At 42.7% G+C, this 21283-nt stretch overlaps 1 protein-coding gene across 6 annotated transcripts in view; it reads left to right on the top strand.

Annotated features, from left to right (window-relative positions):
• The window catches only part of TEAD1 (TEA domain transcription factor 1), a 153244-nt gene that overhangs the window by 97827 nt on the left and 34134 nt on the right, over positions 1–21283 (top strand). For 2 of the 6 annotated variants that reach the window (XM_083863392.1, XM_083863393.1), the window contains exons 3-5: positions 13096–13160; positions 15869–15931; positions 16020–16082. In XM_083863392.1, the coding sequence (XP_083719518.1) occupies positions 13096–13160; positions 15869–15931; positions 16020–16082 (191 nt within the window). The remainder of the gene's footprint in view (positions 1–13095; positions 13161–15868; positions 15932–16019; positions 16083–21283) is intronic. The other 4 variants (XM_083863395.1, XM_083863396.1, XM_083863394.1 and 1 more) reach the window with 2 other exon arrangements.

Below are 21283 nucleotides of genomic sequence, written 5' to 3'. Positions count from 1 at the left end.
AGCTTGTTGGCGTTTGGGTGATAATGTAGTTTAGTATGGTAGGGGAAATGAGAAACTTCACACATGGCATCTGGAAATCCTTGTGGCTCACTACCCTCCTTGACAGCAATAATGTGGCTGTAAATTTCCCCCAACAGAAAACATAACTGCATCAGCCGTACCAGAAACAACCTTTCATTTTCTTTTAAAAGGATGTGTTGTTTTAAATCTCAGCTTTTTAATGGCTTCATATAAACATTTGTGAGCCTCTGAGGTAAGTAAGTATATTTTTACTTCTTGTTCTTATGTCATAGACTCACGGAATCATTTAGGTTAGAAAAGATCCCTAAGGTCATCGAGTCCAACTGTTAACCCAACACTACCATGTCCACCAGTCCTTATGGAAAATCAGTCTGTGGCTCAGTTTAGTGTCTGGAGTGGTGAGTCCTGACATATTCATTTGCATCTCGCAAAGATGAAAGGGGTGTCACTCTTGCAAGCACTCTTGATATGTCTCTGCAGCACTAATTTATTCTCTTTGTGCACATGTTATAGCTAAGCCTGATGGAGTCAGATGGAGTTCCTTTGGCTGACCAGTGACCATTTCATTGTCTGTTAGTAGCAAGAACCTTGTGTGTGCTAAAATGTTGATACCGGTGTGATGGCTAGGTTTGGGATGAATTTGCCAGCTGCCTCAGGGAAAATGTCTTTATGACCAAAACATATAAAATTTAAAATATAGTGCAGTGCTTCAAAGTTCATAAAACTAAGAAATTTGGTGCCTGTGGAGTTGGCAGAAGTTGAGGTACAGCATAGTAGTCTGTACACTATCTGTGTTTTGGCAACACTTGGTTGAATCCAAATATAGAGTATTTAACATTTTAAAACCCTTTTTCATTTGTTGGTCTCAGCTGTAATGAAGCTCAAGCTCTCTCCCTCACTTGAAATCTTCTCCATGTGTCAAGATGCATCCAGCTAGCCTCTGGCCAAGGCAGAATCAGATGCAGGAGTCTTGGTCAGGGCTTTGCCCCCTAGACAGTAACACCCCTAAAACTGAGGTGTGGAGACTGCTGGGCTGGGCAGACGGGAAGTACCCTTCCAAGATGAACCTGTAGGGAGTGGAGGGTTATCCTGGAAACAGTCAGGAAAGGGGAAGGACTGGTGTTACTTGTCCTTATCATTGAAGAAGAGCAGGGGGAGAAGGAGGGAGGGAGATAGTAGGAGAGACAGCACATAGAAAGAGGGGAGAGAAGAATGCATAAAGTGCCAATGATTAGAAGAAAAATGAAATAATTTTATGCACCGGAGATGACTGATTACCATATCAGCAGGTTAGACTAAACAGATGATAAAGTCTTATGAGCAAACTGGGAGCTTAGTAGGGGCAGAAATCTCTAAGCTACATTAATAAATGTTGACTGCAGTTCCAGATGTGTGTGTGTGTATGTGTATTTAAACATTGCTCCTCTGCTACATGAAGCATGAAGCTGCCCTGCTCATGACTCCTGCCAGTGGGTCTGCTGATGCCAGCAGTGGGGGCTGTGCTGGGACATGTGCCCCCATCCTGGTCCTAATGCCAGCCCTCAGCTCCTGGAAGTGGTCCAAAGGCACATGGATGTGGCACTTGGGGACAAGGCTTGGTGGTGAACAGAGTAGGGTTAATGGACTCAGTGGTCTTGGAGGTCTTTTCCAACCTTAATGAATCTGTGAGTCTGTGATGGAAGTGAGGAGCAAAGTCCTTCTGCTCCTTGTGAAATGTCCATTGTTGCTGTCAGGATTAGGAGCCACTGGTGTCTGGGGCTGCTCTGCAGGATAACCACAGATGTGGGTGGAGGGACAGGCATCTTTCATGAATCTTTTTCATCATGATGTGCAGGGAACTAACATCTGTAACAGGCAAAACTTTGAGGAGAGCACAGGGACTTGACAGAGCTGCAGCTGGAAGCCCAGTCTCCTCTTCCAGCCACATGTCCATGGTACTCAGGCACAAAACAACCTGTAAAGTTTCTCTCCTACTGCATCAGGCCTAAAGAAAGTGGGATTAAGAATTATGTGTGAAACAGTGTTTGCACTTCATTACTCATTTATCCAAAACAAAGAAAAGGTTTCCAAATGTACACTTTTTGAACAAATGTTATGTAAAGTAAAGCCATGAGCTGGGAAGCAAAAAAACCCCATAGAAACAAATAAATGGTAAAAAGATTATAAATAACTGTGATTTTCTTTCAGCTTTCAGGCATGTTCTAGCCCTTAAATTATTTTTCTTTAAAGAGTCATCTCTTCAACCAAAGCAACCACTTTAACTAAAAATAATAATGCAAAAAAGATTACATTAGGGTTCTAAAACAGGGTAACAAATATTAAGGTTCTAAAATATTTGGTGGCTACACAAAGCAAAATTTTCTTATGATTCTCCGAGATAACCCTACAGATTTTGAAAAGCATGAATGGGGGTTTTCAGAGAGAATAAATTCAACAGCATGGTATTTACCCTGCTTGGGATGGGAGAGCCTGGGACAGAGGGGCAGGGAGAGCCAGGCAGGCCTTTTTCTCTCTGACAAATGAGTAGGTTATGAGGAACACTTCCAAATTTAAACAAAATGCATTATGGTGCAATATTATTTGATTACTCAGCTTTTCATTGTTGTATCTCTTAGCTGAACTTCAAAATAAGCAGTGATGTCTTCTCCAACAGCTGGGTTTATGATGACATCAAGTTTTCTTTTTCTCCCCTTGGACTGGTGTCTTGGGAATCCTTCAGAAGTGCAGCAGTGTTGTTCTCCTCCACTTTAGCTCCAACATCAGTGACCCAGTTGGGTTCTCCAGGAAGGCAGGAATAGGCAGCTGATCTAATGGGAGTGAACTATGTACAGGTCTTTCTCTAGGCTGAAAAAAAGGAGTTAAAGGAGTCTCAATTTTAAACATGTTTTGAGCCTGAGTTTGCAAGAAATTACTTACCCTGTAACTCAAGTATGTTGTAGGTCTCTCTTGTGGATTCGTAATTGGTGCAAAATATTTATTGTACTGTAGCTAGAATGACACTGTTAGCTATAAAATCTCCACAAAATGCTACTTTGTGCCTGTGAAATAACTTGGAAACCAAGGTTGGTGTTGGATGTATCCCAAACTCTTTCATATGCCGGTCAAACATTTCTCCTCTTGGCCCATCTGGTGTCAGAAGCTGTCATCTAACACAAACCAAGGCCAAATACCCTGGACATAATGAAAATTTAAATGCCTCTTTGCACCTGCTGTGAAAATAAAGCATCTGAACTGCATGGGACACAGACACCACGCAAGTCGTAAGCTAAACAAACAGTTTTTGCAGAGAGTTGCATGAAATCCCAGTGCAGAGCTGAAAATGAGGGCAGCTCACCAGGTGTTGGCTTGCCTGTGGATGCACAGAACTATGTGGCTGCAAGCTCTGGCACTGCCCTGCTTTAGACAACCTCTGGATGTGGCCAGAACCCCATCACTGAGCAGGAGAAGAGACCTGCTTTCTTAAAATCTCACTGTAGTGAATGCTGAGTTGAGAAAGTGTGTCATAGCTTTTCCTGTTGTTCTGAAAGAAATGTCCCTCCTTGATGCCTCAGCTTTGCTTTCTGCTGCTGTAGGGCATGGTGCAATGTGTCACTGCTCTGGCTGCAGTTCACTGGTACAACAGGCAGAGCTCAGCAACGTGTTTGGCAGCGTGTTTTAAAAAGGGCTGGAATTTCTGGAGGCTCCTGGCCGTGTGAGCCTCTGAGGTGATCAGCACTGTCAACATCAGCATGATCAGCACTGGGCCCTGAGAGTACTGCACTGCCCTCTCCCATCTGGCTTAAAAAGAAAGGAAAGGAGAAGAAAAAACCCCAAACAATCCTGCAAGGAGCAGGACCTCCACAGCTCTGACAGGCAGACAGATCTTGGTTGCTTTCAGATGGTCTGTGGATGTTTCTGCAGTTCTTACCTCTGTTTGCTTGCCTGACATTTGTCCATACGGATTTCTCTCATGGATATGCTCTATAAACAATATAATGCTGTTGTCAGGCCAGCCTTTCCTTAGGTCACTTTGTGCAGCCATCTCTGGGTCTTTTAAGTACCATCACTGTGTGCAATATAAATCTGGTCAAAAGGAACCTGCAGTGATTCAAGAATCTGCCTTTTACAGTTCCTGAGTCAGAGGCTGATACCCAGGACCTCACTGAAGCATCAATGCACAATTTAATGTAATTTTTTGGTCTTTTTCATCATCTCTTCCTTAACTCAAACCACTTTTTTTGGTGTATATGCATCTTAGAAACATGCAAGCATTAAGGTATACATATAATTTAAGGTGGTTAGAATACTGTTGTTGTCTAATGCTCTAATAATAAACATGGGGAGAAAAGGATACTTTTGTGATAGCTAAAGTGTACTTCTTAAGGAATAGACAATAAGAAGCAAACCAACACCCAGAATTTCTTCTCTGCAAGTAACCATTACTTAAACAATCATAATTCCTTTAAAAATGAGCTTCATTTTGCTTATGAGAACAAATAGAACTGAAGCCACCTACTGAGAAATTCTATTTTGCTAATTTTTATCTATTCGAATGCAAATAGTGGTTTTAATCCCCTTAACTCATCCATCATGCATGACAGGTCAGCCAGCCCATTGTCTGTGTGTTTGAAGGATTCCTGTCCAAATCAGACTTTCTGTCAGCAGCGTTGGGCAAGAGTCTGCTGCTTTCTTGAACTGCTCCTGTCCCTGTGAAACTGCAACCACCTTGGAAAAAATTGCATGTGGAATTCGCACAGGGTTTTTGCAGAGAGGTTACTGACAGTTCCTATCAGAGCAGGGGAAAAAACCCCACTATGTCAGATTAAGGACATCTAGGTTTTTATATAATCTACTAAACATCTGTAGCTGATCCAGAGATATGGCAAAGGTCAAAGTTTGGGGATTTTTTTTTTCTCCTGTGGGGATTTCTTTGTATATTCTGAAGCCTAAAAATTGCTGTTTGTTTTGAAATGCATTTTTGGTTGCAGTAAAATACAGTTTATTGCAAGTAGAAAATTATTACTAAGGGAAAGAAAAAGCCATGTATTTTTGTAGCATTTAAATTTTAATTAAATGGGGCTTAGAGTAAATTGTAAAACCTTCTTTTGTTGAGACAACCGACACTGACAAAATATTAATTAATGAATATTCAGAGAGCTCTCTGGATTGCTCCTCTCTTTTTGAAATATATTCTGCCTCTGTTTTTAAAAAATCCAAAGAAAATTAATAAACATTGCTTATGTGGAATATTTCCCAGTATGAAGACCTGCCAAACAGAATCCAATGCATTGCATTAATGTCAAATGAACACTTCTGAACCAGATGTGTCTATGGGTCTTTTTCATTGTTTTCTCTAATACTGAAGCTGGGATAAAACCCAAAGATTAAGACTTGTCATGAGTAGAATATCTTTCTGTGCTACTATTAGGTCATTTCCCCTTTTGCTGTGTAAATTAAATTGTGGGTCTTGATTCAATCTGGGATAATTTTATTGTTGTTGGTTTTAATACAATGCACAAAAAGTTCTTTTCTTTGGAAGTATCATTATGATATAACTTAAATGAGTCATTGTAATTGTTCACTCATTAGCATCTGAAGGGATTATTTCGGTTATTTTGTTTCTGGGATCTTTTCTTTCCCCTCTCCTCTTGAGCAGCCCGGTTAGGGTGCGCCTTGCAAGCAGTTAATTTGTGTATAATAATATTTAAGTGGCTTATTGTCGTTTCTTGTGTATGTACATACACACACCCCACTGGGGCAGCCCTTAAAACCTGTTTTAGGAGCCCTGAGTTCTTTGTCCCCTCCCGGTCCTGTCCTTGCGTGGCCACTTCTGTGCATGGTCCTTACCTAAATTCTGAGCCAGACCTTTGGCTACCAAAGGATTCAGAGCACCGACAAGCTCCAACAAGTCAAAGACAAACAGTTAATTCTTTTTTTTTTTTGCTCCCATCCCATTCCCTGGGGACTGTGAGACCTGCCTGGGCCCCAGCCCTCCGACACATACTGCTGCTTAAAGAGGGGGAAAAGAAGAAAACAACAAAACAAAAACAAAACAAAACAAAACAAAACAAACAAACAAACAAAAAAAAAAAAAAAAAAAAAAAAAAAAAAAAAAAAACCACAGAAAAATAGCAGAAAAAACTAAAAGAAAGAGAAAAGGTGTAGGGGGGATCAAGACAGTGTTTGCCTTGGCTCACTTGGCAATTAAAAATACATAAGTGAGAGAATTGCCATGAACTTGCCCAAAGGGCTATAATAAATAACATCCTGCATAACCGGCGCATAAAGTGTGCTCTATGGTTTTCAGTGAAATGACTGTGTTTATTTTTAGGGTTGTTGGCTGGGGATTTTTTTTTTTTTCAGAATTATAACAGTTGGAATTCAAACAGGCTTGTGTTTCTGTAATTGTGGTAAACATATTTTAAAAATCTTTATTTGATCAACTGTAAATATTACCAGTTCAGAGGTTAAATGCTGCTGTTGAAGTCACTCAGGGAAATCCAGCAGAAGTGTAAATATGGCAGAAAAAGCTAAACAATATGGCAAAGGAATATTTGCTGACTTAAGAGTGCAGGATCAACACCAATATTTTTCCAGTGATGCTAAACCTCTTGTAACTGCTAAATTGGATTTGTAGTTGAATGAAGTATCAGCTGCTGTTGGACAAGCCCATAAAGGTCGGACGGCTGGCCTTTTGTAGGCAGGGCTTAGAGGACGATTGATATGTTTTAGCACTTTTGGGATTATTGTGATTAGGAGGAAGCCATTCAGAATGATAGAGAAAAGGATGTAAAAAACACAGCCCACAGCTGGTAAGCAGCATGTGTTTGCTATAAGGAGAGGTCATGACTGGTTGATCCTGCTGGTTCAGGCACTGATTGACAGTCAAGAAAACTTGATATTATGAAGCAGACCCTTCTTTTTTCTCCTTTTTTTTTTTTTTTTTTTTTTTTTTTTTTTTTTTTTTTAATCTCCTAAAGAAATGGTGGTTCTGTTGTGTTAAGTCAAAGTATTACAAAATCTGTAAGATTCTCACTTGTTGCAAGCTAAATGTTCAGAGACACAGCTGCAAGTTTGGAGTTGTTAAAATATCATGTAGGAATTAGTATTCAACCCATATCGGTGAGAACAGTAAATAGGAGTTACAGAATTAGCTCTGGTGTTTCTGTGTTTGCCTTTTTCATATGTGTTAGTCTTAACAAAAACCCTCTTTGCCATCCAGTCGAAAATTTATGCTAAGCATGAGGAAATTTCAAGTCTGCTGAACTTGTTGACTATTACGCGCCTGGTACGTCCAAGATTTTTAGCCAGGAATAATATGTGTAAAAAATATTTTACCAGCCAGAAAACAGCTTTATCACTTTATTTCTATTAACCACCTGCCTCGGAGGGACATGTAGGTTATTTCCTCTTATCTCTGCTATCCACTTGGAAATGTAGAGCTGCTTTTTTTCTACCCCCTTTTTTTTTCTTTTTTTTTTTTTTCCTGTGAGCAGCCATCCGAAAGCTCGCAAATGCACATTTAAATAGTTGTATCTCTGACTCTTTTTTTTTTTTTTTTTTTTTTTTTTAGCGGGGCTGTACCTCTTTCAAAATTTGAGTTTAGCATACCACACAGGAAAGAACACAAGCTTGCCAACTCCCCGCTGAGCGTTTTTTCAAGCCTGTGAAAAGAATGAATTATTCAGCAGTAAGCATGCTTACAGCTGGCCATTTGGGAGCTTTGATGTGCGAATCAGGCGGTTGCATGAATGCCCTTATTGTCATGTTATGTGTACACAGTGTGTGAATTATTGAAAATAGTGAGGCCTGAGCCTCATCTGGTAGAGATTACAGTGCAGGCATGCTGGGTGAAGGTCTGTAATTGAAAATCCCCAGATGCTGTTTATTTGGCCTCCATCACGCGGGCCCTTTCCCGCAGAAAAAGCCTTGGCTGAACAAAACGCTGCCCGCCTGGGAAGCGGCGCCCAGCCCCCGGCCGGACCCACTGTGTGCTGTGCCCGCCACTTAAACACCTGCCCGTAATATTTTTTAAAAGCCTAAATTAGATTTGCCTACGACGTTTAAATAGGGAGGGGGGATGCCTTGCTTAGAGGTTTAAACTGCTTAGCCAGTTGTTGACTCGCAGAGAACTCTTTTATTATCTGCGAGAGGGTTTTTTGTTGGCCAATTGAGACTTCGCCGAATTTGAGGCCGGATATTCCGCTGGCAAAACAGAACGGAAAAGTGCTGGGGATGGGCACCATGACAGCAGCTTTTCCCCCCTACTCTGCTGCCCAAGGGCCCCGTGCCCACCTTCTGGTGAGGAAGGGGGTTCAAAGCAGCGCATCCCTACTGATGGTGACCATGCCTGGGCTGGGATCTGTGTCCAGCCCGTAGCCAGACAAAGAGCTGGGTGCTGCTCACAGGGACTGTCCTCGTCAAGCTGTTCATCATCAAGCAAAAGTCCCACCAAGCTCACCAAATTTGCCTCCCAGGCCCCTGGGCAGAAGTGTGCCATCACCGGGCCAAGCAGAAGTAGAGTTTACAGAAACCTTTGCTATGCTGTAAACGTGGCTGTGAGAATGATCTGGGAGATGAAATTGTGCAGGTCTGTCCCCAGACTTCTCAGTCAGGATGGGAAGTATCGGTTCCGAGCCACAGTCTTGCAGAATTTGAAGAAATTTGTGCTGTTTCATTATCTGAAAAAAGAAAACAAATAAGTTTTTCTACTTTGTCATTACTTGAATGATGTGGCTGAGTATAAAAACTCTTTAAAATTAGCTGTCCATTTTCAAGTTGCTAGCCAGCTTTATTTCCCACACTTGCCTATTTTTATCCCATTTGGATAGTGCCTATTACTGGGAGCTGGGAGGGCAGAGGTTTGATTTGTGTCATTAATGTTCTAAATAAAGACGCCCGCCGGCCTCGCGGCTGCTCAGGGACGTGATGCACCAGTCCCTGGGTTTGAGCACTGATGCCCGTGGCCAGGACACAGGAAAGAGACACAGTGTGGCCACGAGCATGTCCACAGCTTGTGCAGGTGCTGGTAGAGCATCCTGTGGCTCCCCTGCAGAGGTGGAGAGGTGGTGGTGCCATTCCTGGCCCATGAAGGGGGACCTTGCTGGCGCTGGGTGCGTGGGGACAAACACACCCTCAGCATCAAGGGCGGACCCGGGAGTCTCACTCAGACCTTTGTGGGGGCTGGTGCTCGGCTGCTTTAGGCTGTTCTTGGAAAAAGTGTTGGTGGAGGAGGCTCCCTGCACAAGGGCCCTCTGTTAGAGCAACAACTGCCTCCCCCGGGGAGAGGCGGTGGGAGCTGCCCCACTTTGCAGCTGCTCCTGCTTGTTTTGAACAAGAGGAACAGAAGTGTCAGCTCTCTGCTGCCTGAGAGGTGTCCAGGATCACCACACACTCCCCTGTTGAGGGTGGTGGTGCTCAGGGTTGGGGCAGTGGATTAGGAAGGTGGAGGGAGCCTTGTGTCCAGCCAAGGGTTGGCTGGAGCTGGGCTGCCCTGAGGACTCAGCTGTGTCCTTCAGTGGAGCTTTGAGGGCTTTGGCTGTCCACGAAGTCCCACAGGTTTTCAGCATCTGCACGATTTTCTAGCTGAACTCCGTTTTTTTTACTCCATGCCATGATTAAAAAAATGTTCCTTTGCACAAAATGCCTCTTCCTCAGCATCAGTCCGGGGAGAATTGTAGTTTGCAATTTCACTGATGACACGGATGGACATGACAGATAAAGCCTGAATTAATGGGAAAAAAACAAACTCCAAGAGACAGCCTATGTAAAATACTTGTTGTGGTCCTCTCCTGAACTTTCCAAGATCTTTGGAAAAGATTCCTGTGCTGTGAAGATGTTTTATCTAACCAGGCACCTCCCCATGCCTCTCTTTGATACCCGAACCAAAACATTCAAAGTAGGAGACTGTCACAGCGAATGACAGGAAGAAAGAGCTGAAAATTTACAGTTCATAAGTCTGACCTCTTCTTTTCTGCCAGGCAATTTCCCAGATATATATGACAAGGAGACAGAGGGAGGGTGTGTATGGAAAGAATTTCCACAGCTGAGCTCTTCTAGAGAAAACAGATATATTTATTAATGAGCATTTTTCACCCTAAGATTTCTGATGGCCAGTTAAAGAAGTTCCATGAGCCACCTTTTGTTTCAGACTCTTCTCATTCCCAAGAACAGGAAAGGGTGTTTTTAGGATTATTAAGCTTTCCTTTTAAAGTAAAATTCTCTTTGGGCTTTAGTTGATCTGGAGATAAGATAATTTCTGTCCCTATCTGTCAGAATTGGTAAAGAAGAGCACCAGTGTTTGGTAGATAACATTAGGACTGTAAACTTTTACTTGAGGGCATCTATCTTGTTTACGTCAGGCAGTGCTTCTGTTTGTGTTTATGGCTTTTGGTAGCCCAAGAAAGAATTTATGTCTTTTCAGATCGTTGTGGCCAGGGAGAAGGTATTTAGTGAGCCTTCAGTGTCTCCTGCTCTGGCTAAACCTGATACATGTGTCTTTGCTGTCTCGAAAACATGATGGTAAGGAAAACATGTGTTAGGCTTTTACCTTGGCCACTTTTTATGGTTCCTTGTAGAGTTCCTCCTCCCTGCAAGTTAAGGCAAATTATTCCACCCTGTTGACTCTTCTGGAGTTAGGCTCTGGGTAGCCTTCAGCTTAAGGGAAGCAGTCACTTGCCAAAACTGCAATCTTGTTAGTCACAGCACTGGCCAGCTACAAAATGTAATGGCTACAAAACCCCCCCTTGAGTGAAGCCAAAGTATTTCATGAGTGGACTGGGGCTGAACCAGAGACTGCACTCAAATAATACAGTCTAGACTTTTAGTGCTCGGTGTTTTTAATAAAGATGCTTTTTCTGTCAAGTGGCTGCCTGGGAACCTGAGCTTTCCTTTAAAAATAGCTTTTTAGCTCTCTTGTCTGGGAGGAGAACTGTGAAACCTCAGCTGTGGCTGGGGACTGCATCGGGCTGCCTTAATGGGCAAGGGGTGGCTGCAGTGACCTGTGCTGTGCCCAGGTATTTGAAACATCTGCAGCATAGACAGAGGGACAGGAGATGGCATCACATCCTTTACATCACTGTATAGCATCACTGATCTTAGTCACCAGCTGCTGATCTTTTTGCAGCAAAAGCCCCCATTCCGGATATTAAATTGTGCACATACTTAAACATCTGCCAAGCAGGTACTTTCGGGTGTGGGGAGGGGAGGTGGCATTCCCAATTAAATCAAAATGTGCATTTAGAAATATGAAAATGTCCATACCACCTATCACACTGGTGATTGCAGGAGTGTGGTGATCTCTGCATCTCACCAGGCCACAGAGCCTTGCTGCTCTTGCAGGCTTCTGCTCTTGCTCACAAAGCTGCTCTTGCAGGCTTCTGTTTGGGTTATGAGAAAGAACATGAGAACAGGGAGAGATGGAGCATTCCCTGGTTTCACCCCATGCACATAAAGGCACTTGTTCACTGCAAATGGCAAGTATTTTGTGAGTGCTACAGGCTGCAGAACTCGTGTTCAGCCTAAAGACAAGGCCTTTGCATGAAATTGGGTAACTACCTGCTCCTCTCTGTTTGCATACGGAAATCCCTCATTTGTGTGCAGAAATGTGGCTGGTTTGTGTAACTGTTTGCTCACGCAAAATTTACCTCTTGAAGTTTGTCCTGAAGAGACCTGCTGGAGAGTTACAAACCAGTGGCATGTTGTGGGAAACATGGCACACAGTCCAGACTAAAACAAAAATGCAGCTCTGCTCGGAAGTGCCTTGATATTTCATTACCAAAATGAAGGAGACAGGAACCATGAGGCATGTGATAGAAAGGGTGCAAAATAAGGCTCAGAGGGGGAGACAGAGGAAAAAAGTCTAGTTTGACTAAATGTGTTCAATCTCTCAGTCAACAAAATGCACTTCAAGCATATGCAGGCTACTTCAAAACTTCCTCATGTCTCCCCCACAACATTAAAGCTGTAAGGGTTTGAAGCCCTGGCTGATAAAATAATTTTCTGCATTCCCCAGCTATGTACTCATCCACTTCAAAATAGCTTGGTGGGTGACAAGTTATTTTCTTAACCTCCCCATTCTCAGCTCACTGCTAAATCAGTTTTCTCATTTTCTACACACAGGCTGCTTTTCCCCTGTGCTGAATGCAAATAGCTCTGTAACTTAGGACTTGTTGAACAAGTATATTTAAGTTATTACAACTCACAGAGAAGAAACATAATATGCAGTGAAAATAAACAGGACACCACATAAAACTTGTGTTATCTTCCATGTCAGCAATACTTAGGAAGGAAATTATTTGGATAGAAAATGTTAGTTTGCATTAGGTAGCATAATGTGTGACTGAAGAAGAGTCAAATAGCCATTTTAGAGACTTGGAAGTATTTCACATTTCCAAGAGAAACAGAGCTCTGAATAACAAACCACCGTGTTGATCGGCCCCGCTCCCACAGGAACATCAGCACTGCAGGGCAGCCACTCTTACAAGTAGAGTTAAGGGTGTGATTGATAACCTGCTGGACTGGGAGAGCGATTTTCATCTCTGGGGGAGTCTTTCTGGCAGGAAGGACAGATTTTGCTGTCCTCCTTGCAGGATCAAAACTTGGAGAGAAGCTGGCACATCTGGCACTTAGGCTCAGGCAGCACACGACCTTCTCAAGAGCAACCACTCCTCCCCACAGGGGTCCAGGGGGACAAACAGCACCTGGAGCAGTTGGAAGCAGAACCAGAGGAGCCCAGACCTTGTGTCAGCCCCAGCATGGGAGGTTCTCCTGTGAGAGATCATGCTGGGCACCGCTGCTGGCCAAGGAGGTGCCTCTGCCTGTAAACTGCTGCAGGACTTGGGTGGGCAAACACTGAACTCATGGTGCTCTGCATAGTTCCTGTGGCACATGCCATGCCTGTGGAGGAGATGGAAGAGAAATACTGGTGAACAATGAGAAATACTGGTTTGCAAAATGGTGTGCAAAGAAAAGTGGGGTACATGTGAGAACACAAACCTGATAGGCGAGGAGCTTGTGTGTTTAAATGTGGGATTTTGATGATGTTTCTGGGTGTGATGCTGCTTGTCCCTTACCATGAATTTTTCTTTGTTTCAGGTAGGAATGAATTGATAGCCAGATACATCAAACTTAGGACAGGGAAGACACGGACCAGGAAGCAGGTAAAATAACCCAGTGGGGAAGTATGCATGTCAATGAATGACAAAACATGGCATTTTTGGCTGCAGTGGCTGTCTGTGCTTCAGCTCTGATGGGATGGTGTATTGACTTCACTATTCAGATTAAATACATGCTGTTTAGAGAATATTTTAAACTCTGGGGTTTATGTTGTGGTAATGTGAGGATTCATTTTTTATTAATCTGTCTGTAAACAAAGCTATTATCCCCCATATTTCATTAAAAAAATCAAAAGTTGAAGGAAAACCATCAAGCATTATGCCTTATTTCTCTATATAATATTACTATATAATTATTATTTTGAGGTGGTAAATAAGGGAACTTCTTAAAAGTTAAGAGAATTTGGCTGTATAATAGAGGTTATGATTCTTGGATATGAGAGGTAGATATATAAAAATGGCCTGACCATAATTGTGCTCTCAGCTTATGGCCAGTAGTTGCTACAGGATATAAAAATAATTTTAAAATTTCCCTCAGAGCCTTCAGGCTCCTGGTTTTTGACCATGGTAAGATTTCATTCATCCAAGAGTCAGAATAAACCTTAAAACCACCTTAAGTTTCTTTTTAGATGGTTGACACATAACCATTAATTTATCTCGTATTGCTAAATCCTTTAATTCATAATATTCACAGCAATCAGCAGCCTTGCAGAAAGCACAGCCTGTGTGTAGTGGTTACTGCACTGTTGAAAAACACCCCACAAATGGCAGAGGTCTCTTGCTTTACTGTCAGGTGTGAGATTCCCCTTCTCCCTCTGCATGAGTGTGACAAAGGCACACCCTGCATGTCCTGCAGTGCAGGGAAAGCTGGCACTGGGTCACACAAAGCTGCCAGCACTCGGATTTGAAGCACTTTGGGTGCTGTTTTGCCCTGGGTGGTGTCCCTTGTCAGCTGGGAAGAAAGCATGTGTGTTGGGGATGGGAAAATGCAGCAGAAAGGAGGAGAACTGCAGCACAGGGAGAAGGAACAAACCAAAGACTGGCAAAGAAATCACAAACTCAAAGCAGAGTCCCCACTTCTGCCCTGCCTTGCCCATGTGAGCTCCAGGAGCTGGAAGTTATGCTGGGGTCATAAAGTTGCCTCAGGAGTTAAAATGCAGAGCCTGGGGTTAGATCCTTGGCCAGCATGTGCCAAGAAAGCAGGGGGGCTGTGATGGCTTACCTGTGACAATGTCTGCCTCCATACTTGTGCATCCCTCTGTAGTGATGCATAAATCACTTTAAACTGAATGCTTAAAAAAGTTGGTTTGTTGCTGCTCTGGAGTTTTAACCGAGCAATTAAACATTATTATTGTTCTTCTGGTGTAACCCTTAACACCACTAATATTCCACTGAAAGCAAAACAATTGAACGTGTGTGAAAACTCGGTGTAGGTGTTTGACTGCAAAATCACTCAGTAAGCAGCAGTATAACTCTGAATTACTGCAAACTGGTTCCTGAGCTGCTTCTCAAAGGTGGCCTTCAGGGACCGTGCTCATTGATGCATCACTGTTTGCTTCCCTACTAAAATACAGGCTTTTTGGTACTATTGACACAGAATAGTCTTATAGAGGAGAAAAATCATTGTTTCTCCTTTTCTTTTGCTTTGTTCTTTCCCAGACAGGAATTTTAACTAATGTAGGAAAAATGTGCACCACCTGATATGGTATGTCCTGGGTCAAATGAGAATCAGAGATTTCTCTTTAGTGGTTTTTGCCATCACTGCAGGTTTTAAACCTTCACACAGAAGGCTGAAGGATGCTGAGTGCTACCAAGTGATGCTGAGCAGCATCATTAAACCCTCATCAGCAACAGCATGGATTTCAGTATGTCCCTGGGTAAACAGGAATGTGAATTTGGGCTCAGACCCTTCACTGCACAGGCAGCAACTTCTGACCAATAACTGCTGTAGTGCAGGACTGGGTTTGCACAAATTTCTAAGCAAAACAGCCATGGGCCAGACCTGGGCATCACTCAAGCTGATGTCAAGTTGCTGGTCCCCAGTTACACAAATGTTTTGTGGGCAGATTTGATGCTGAGATTACCAAGGAAACCAGCAGGGGTTCAGGGACCTTTGTTGTGCCAGTATTTTATCATGTGTGCCAGAATTTAAAGTATTTCAGTGGACTCAAAATGCAGCCTAAATCTCCTCATTGGAGCTGCAGAGCACAATAAATAATGGATAAAATTTCATGGTGCCAAGTTATGTCTCAAGCTTAGTGGCAAATGGTCAGAGTGGGCATCTGCATCCCCAGCAGATGGGGTAGAAATCCTTTGGGTTCCCCACATGAGAGCTCAGGGCCTGGGCATGGATGGGATCAGTACCAAAGCACGTGGGCTGCGTCCAGCTGTGAGCTGTATCTTCTGTCTTGTAGCTGAATGCACAACCTGGTGGGTTACTCTTTTTTTTTTTCCCTTTCTCTCTTTTTTATTTTATTTTTTTTTTTTAATTTCCTTAATCAAATCACTGCAGTGATGACCTGTATTGTTAAGCCTTGGTGCTAAGAGCTTGGTATCTGGCTGGGAATGTGGTATCTTTAACAGCAGAGCTTACTGAAGATGCAAATAACTTCCTCCCCTCAGAAAAGTTTCCTTTTTTTTTTTTTCTTTTTTTTTTTTTAATAAAAAAATTAGACACTTAAAATTTGATTTGCTTTTTGTTTTTCTTTTGTTTGTTGTTTTTTTTTCCCCCTCTATAAACCTGAACAATGTAGGTGTCTAGTCACATACAGGTCTTAGCAAGAAAGAAAGTTCGAGAAATTCAAGCCGCCATTAAGGTACGTTTGGCTTGCCCAGTTGTAGGGGGCTTTTCATCTCCATGGTTACAGGCTTTTCCTTTGTTTCCTCCCTTCCCCTACCCTGCAGGTGTCTAGTCACATTCAGGTTCTTGCCAGAAGGAAATCTCGTGATTTTCATTCCAAGCTGAAGGTATGCGCTTTTCTGCTTTTGGGCTTGTGGTTGCTATGCCTGTCCCTTCCTCCTCCCCGCGGTGATGGGTGAGCGCTGGGGCTGCTGTGCCTGTAACCTCCTTTTCCTGCATGTGGGAGCTGTCTGTGTCTCTTTGTGTTTAATCCCTGGGTTCTGCACTAGCATCCACATTAAAAACGTTGTTTTAACACTGTCCAAATGCCAAGTGAACTCCTCTTTGTAACAGCTCAGCACCTAAATCTGATTTTTAACCCGTTAGTCTATTTTTTTGTTTTACTTTTTAAGCAGTTGAGTGCTAGGAGTGTATTTAAATACACAGGGGTTTTGCACAGTTGTGTAGATGCTTTTTATATTTTTTTTTCTTTTTTTTTTTCACTTTTGCCATAGGGGTAATTGGGGTAATTGTTTTCCACTCCCAAATGTTTTTTGTCTGTGCTTCTGAACTGCTGTCAAGAATACTTAAACCAGATCATTTATGCCAAGTGCCAGAGAGCACAGTTTATCCAGATTGCTCTATGGTGTTTCTAGACTACAGTCTAGTATCACCTCAAGTTGTGCACTATTTACAACATTCCCTGAAATTTAATTTTTCTTTCAAAAGTAAATTATTGACATTTAATCTTTGGAGAGCCTCAGTCAGAGTCCTGTTCAGGGAATATTAAGTATGTTTGCTTAATCTGACATGATGAATTGTACATGTCCCTGTTTTCTCTGCCTTCCATAAAATATATTCTAAGGCTAAAAAGAACCTCTTGGAAATGCTTCATAGGGGTTTCTTGGACTGCTTGCTTTTTCAAGCTTTCCAGCAGAGATCTTGAGATTTTTGGAGATTTTTTCCACACTATTTAAAAGTGGAAGAGGGAATTTTGCAGGTTTTGCTGTGGATTTTTTTTTTTTATATAAAAAGCAAAGGAACTTGTAAACCTTTTGCTTCCCTCCTTTTTTTTTTTTTTTTTTTCTTTTAATGCGAGTGGATTTTTTTTTTTCCTTTTTTCTTCACTCAGATGCAAGAACAAATCATGTTTTTGTTCTAGCTGGAAAGCAAAACATTTCGGGCAGTGCCTTCCCGGTCCTGAGCGGTGAGCACTGCGGATGCTCACCCCCCATCCTGGAACTGCAGTGTAGGAATAACAGCCTGGCTTTTAACAGGCCTCCCTGACAGAAGCACTGGGTTTTTCAAGGGCAGCATGCTGGCAAGCTTGTCTGGCTGTTGGTGGCTGGCTTTTTAGCTGCACTGGCTGAGCAGTTGGGGTTCGTAAAGAACGGCTAAGACAACTTAAACGTACTGCTTTTTAACCCAGGGTGCAATAATACAGAGATATGTAGCATTTTAAGCTCAAATTGTCAAGCCTTGATGCCTAAAATTAAGTATGTAAGGAGGTGGCCTTACTTTCAGAGGTGCTCAGCACCAGCAGCTCCTGGAGTTTTAGAGGACTGCAAATTCAGGGCTGCAAATATCAGAAAGACCACATAGGTACAACATACAGGCCTAGGAGCCAAACACAATCACTGGATTTACTGTTCTAAAACATTTCCCTTTCTGAATGACCAAAATACCTTAAAATGTGACACCACTTACAAAGCAAAAAACATTTCTAAGTACAGCACCTGCTGTCTGATTTATATTGAAGCTTTCCAAAGAACAGAAGTAGCCAAACTCTTAAGAATATTTCTTCTAGTCTAGACGACATTTGCAGTAAATAGAGATCTGGAAGGAATTTTTGTTTTGAGGAGTCGCCTGAAGAAGGGAAGATCTACTTGGACAACAAAATATTTTGTAAGGGCTTCATACCTTGCTGCCCTTTCCCACCTGCCCGTGGGCTGCAGCTCCCCCAGCGCTGACTGGGCAGTGGAGCAGCTGCCATTTCACTGCTAGGAACTGATGGCCTCAGGAAGATTCCCCAGCTCCAGGACACTCTGCAGGGGTGTTTGCTTCACCTCTCTGCCACACCACGGTGGGGACAGAAGGCACACAGGTGACAGAGCTTTGCTGGCCCCTGGCCTTGTTGGCAGAAGCTGCTCCCTCAGTGGACTCTCCCCCAGTGGGTCTTGCTGGCTGATGGGTCCCAAGCTGCTTGTCCTTGCTCCTGAGTCCCTGTGCTGCCCATGGGATGAGCTCCCTCAGGAGCCCTGGCACTGCCCCAGTTCCTCCTGCACAGCCCCCAGCCTCAGGAGTGCCCAAGAAGGGTGAAGGAGCCAGGGTCTCTCCACCTCCCTCTTCTTTTCCTTGCCTGTGGTGGCCTCAGTGAAGCAGGAGCCGTGGCATGTCACCTGCCCCAGCACTGGTTCCTGCTGGAGAAGGGACAGCCTCTCACAGGCCTTTTCCTGCCCACATGGATGAGGTGAAACTCTGATGGAAAATGGTGCCATAAGGGAGATGCCTTATGAAGAAGAGAGCTCTCATTCCTCTTGCCTGCTGCAATTGCTCCCTGGAGATGGTAGAAGCTGCTGGTTTTGAACCCAAGATAGAGCTTTGCTTCTCCAGACACTTTGTTAGTGCTACTGCCTGTTTTTCCTATTATTCCTGTGTTGAACCATCTGTATGGCCCACTGTCATCCAGGATCACCCAGAGACATGGACTGCATGGAGTTGAAAGGGGCCTCTGGAGATCATTTAGTCCAACTCCCCCTTGTCAAAGCAGTTTACAGAGGACTTCAAGAGCTGCCTGAGAAGGACATCACTGGTGCAAAGACAAGGTGGATACATTCCAGCACCTCTGAGTGCTCATTGTTTCAACGTTGACCAATTTTGGCAGCAGCCTGAACAGCCCCATCAATATCCTCAGAAAGATCTCAATCTATTGCTGTCCCAGAATGAGTGCTGTCTGCATTCCCTGGTGAAGGGGTGACCAAGGAGAAGATAAAATGCAGAGTTTTCTACACCTGTGATTTTTTTACACAAACACATACTGACAGGGCAAGGAGGAATGGCTTCAAACTAAAAGAGAATAGGTTTAGATTAGATATTAGGAGAAAAAAAATTACTGTGAGGATGGTGAGGCTCTGGAAGAGGTTGCCCAGAGAAGCTGTGGGTGCCTTAGTCCTGGCAGTGTTCAGGGCCAGGCTGGATGGTGTTTGGAGCAACCTGGTCTAGCGGCAGGTGAACTTTTAAAACAGTCCCACTAGCTGTGGGCTTGGAACTAGATGATTTTTAAGGTCCCTTCCAACCCAAACCATTCTATGATTCTATGCTTCCCACCCAGGCCAACTCACCCTTTTAACAGTGAGCTGCCACTTGTAAAACCTGTGATTGGTGGCATCCAGGGAAGCAGTTACTACTCTAAAAAAAAAATTCCCATACGCATCTGGTGTCAATTTTCTTTTGAGATGTGTTTAATCCAATCTGTCCCATGGTCCCAGCTCTGGCCTCTTAGTTTGACACAGTGTTTATAGAAATAACCCCTTTCCCCCAAGTAGCTGCTGAATTTATTTTGTACCAAGAGATCTTACTGTCCTGCCTTGGTCTGAAACCTGCTCATGGAGAGGAGAGGATTTGGGCAAAGCTTCTTGTGTTAATTTTCTGCAAAAGTCCACAAGGATAGAAGGATCTCAGAGCTACCTACACACACGGCACTGAAAGCTTTCCTAAGAGGCAGAAAACTCACCTGCATGCCATCAAGTCTGCTTGGTCCAGCAAAGTCCCTTTTCTTCAATGAGAAATGGCTGCAGTCACTGTAGATGGATGGATCCTTAGCCTGCAAGGGAGTGAAGTTTCACCCATAAATGCTATTGCTGCCTGTCAAGACCACCAGTAAAAAGAATGTCCCCTCAGCCCTTCCAGGGATGTCGTGCATTTTAATTCTCTTTGCAGCAGGAAAACACATCTATTTCAGAGATTTTAATCTTAATGTATTGAGGTTATTAAAATCTTCCTGAAGTTAAAGAAATGTAATCTCATGAAAACGGGAAGAGAGGCTGAGATAAAGTTGTCCTTGGAGACAGATCTGAAAGGCAGCTCCTCTTCATGGCATTTCCTCTCACACAGAGGCTGGAGGAGGCAAAGCGGAGTTTTTACACTCCAGTGTTGTGTTTCTGTGTCAAATACACCAGTCCATGGTGTCAGGTCAGGTCACAGCCTTTCCCACCTTTGCAGTGACAGGGAGCCAAAGTCACCTCTGTCCATTCAGGACAAAAGATGGATTAGAAGTTGTACATAAACAGAGAGTAAAGGTGTTCACAGCAGGATGTACATCTATCTTAGGCTTTCACATCAGATTTTTTTCATAGTGCAAGATTAATTAGAGACAAAAAAGCCCACATTAAAATGCCTACAGTTCACATCTATTACATGTTTTTAAATCCATTATTCTACATTCCGCATTTAGGGATAGAAAGAAAATATTGTTGTCAATTATAAAATGCTAAAGATAGCTCTATACTTTTTGAAATGAACAATGATAAAAGCCTTGAAAAATTCCCTTTGATGTGAATGGAGTCTTCAGCATTTTGAAATACAATAAGATGGATTAATTGCTACTCATTAGGCAGCAAGTTGGGACAGCTTTGAATGCGCATTCTCTTCTTGGCATTAGCTATTGCCTGGCTGAAATAGCCAGCTTTTGTATTTACTCCTGTCTTCTCTAATAATAAGCAAATTGGAGATCAGGGCTAGAAACACTGAAGTGCTCTCTATCTTTTGTCCAGAACAATTGTATATTGTCATGATTTGTTTATCTTTTTTGAGCTACAGCTAATTATTGTAAAGGTTATTTGAATCAATACGAGATCTGAGCAGAAATAACATCTGCAAAATTGCTTATTAGGAAGCTATTTTATGCTAGTGTTACTGTAACATCCATTTTGTGAGCAACTTGTTGTTTCTTATGTCTTTTTCTTTTTTCTTACATGAAAAGTTTTGCATTTTAAGTATTGGTACAGGTTTTATGGCTTCTTGATTAATACTGTTTTGTTGTGCTTACTTTTCCTCTGTAAAAGGAAATATCTGTCTTAGATATTTTTTTCCTCCCAAAGTCATAGATAACATGGTATTCAAAGCCCCATTTATCAATCTAGGATAACAGTTTTTATTTTTTGTTTAAGAACTTGTTTGAACTGGTTGATTGAATTATTCTTCTGTTTATGTTGGATTAAAAGAAAGTCAAGCACAAATCCTTTTGTGCTTGTCATGTAGAACTCTAGTTTCATGTGGGGCTTCTATAGATATTAAGATCTATAATTGGATGATACTGGGGAATTATTAT

Source organism: Zosterops lateralis (assembly GCF_965231275.1).
Source record: "Zosterops lateralis genome assembly, chromosome: 6".
NCBI lineage: Eukaryota > Metazoa > Chordata > Aves > Passeriformes > Zosteropidae > Zosterops > Zosterops lateralis.
The sequence above is the reverse complement of the archived record's forward strand: the minus strand, read 5'-3'. Positions and strand labels throughout refer to the sequence as shown.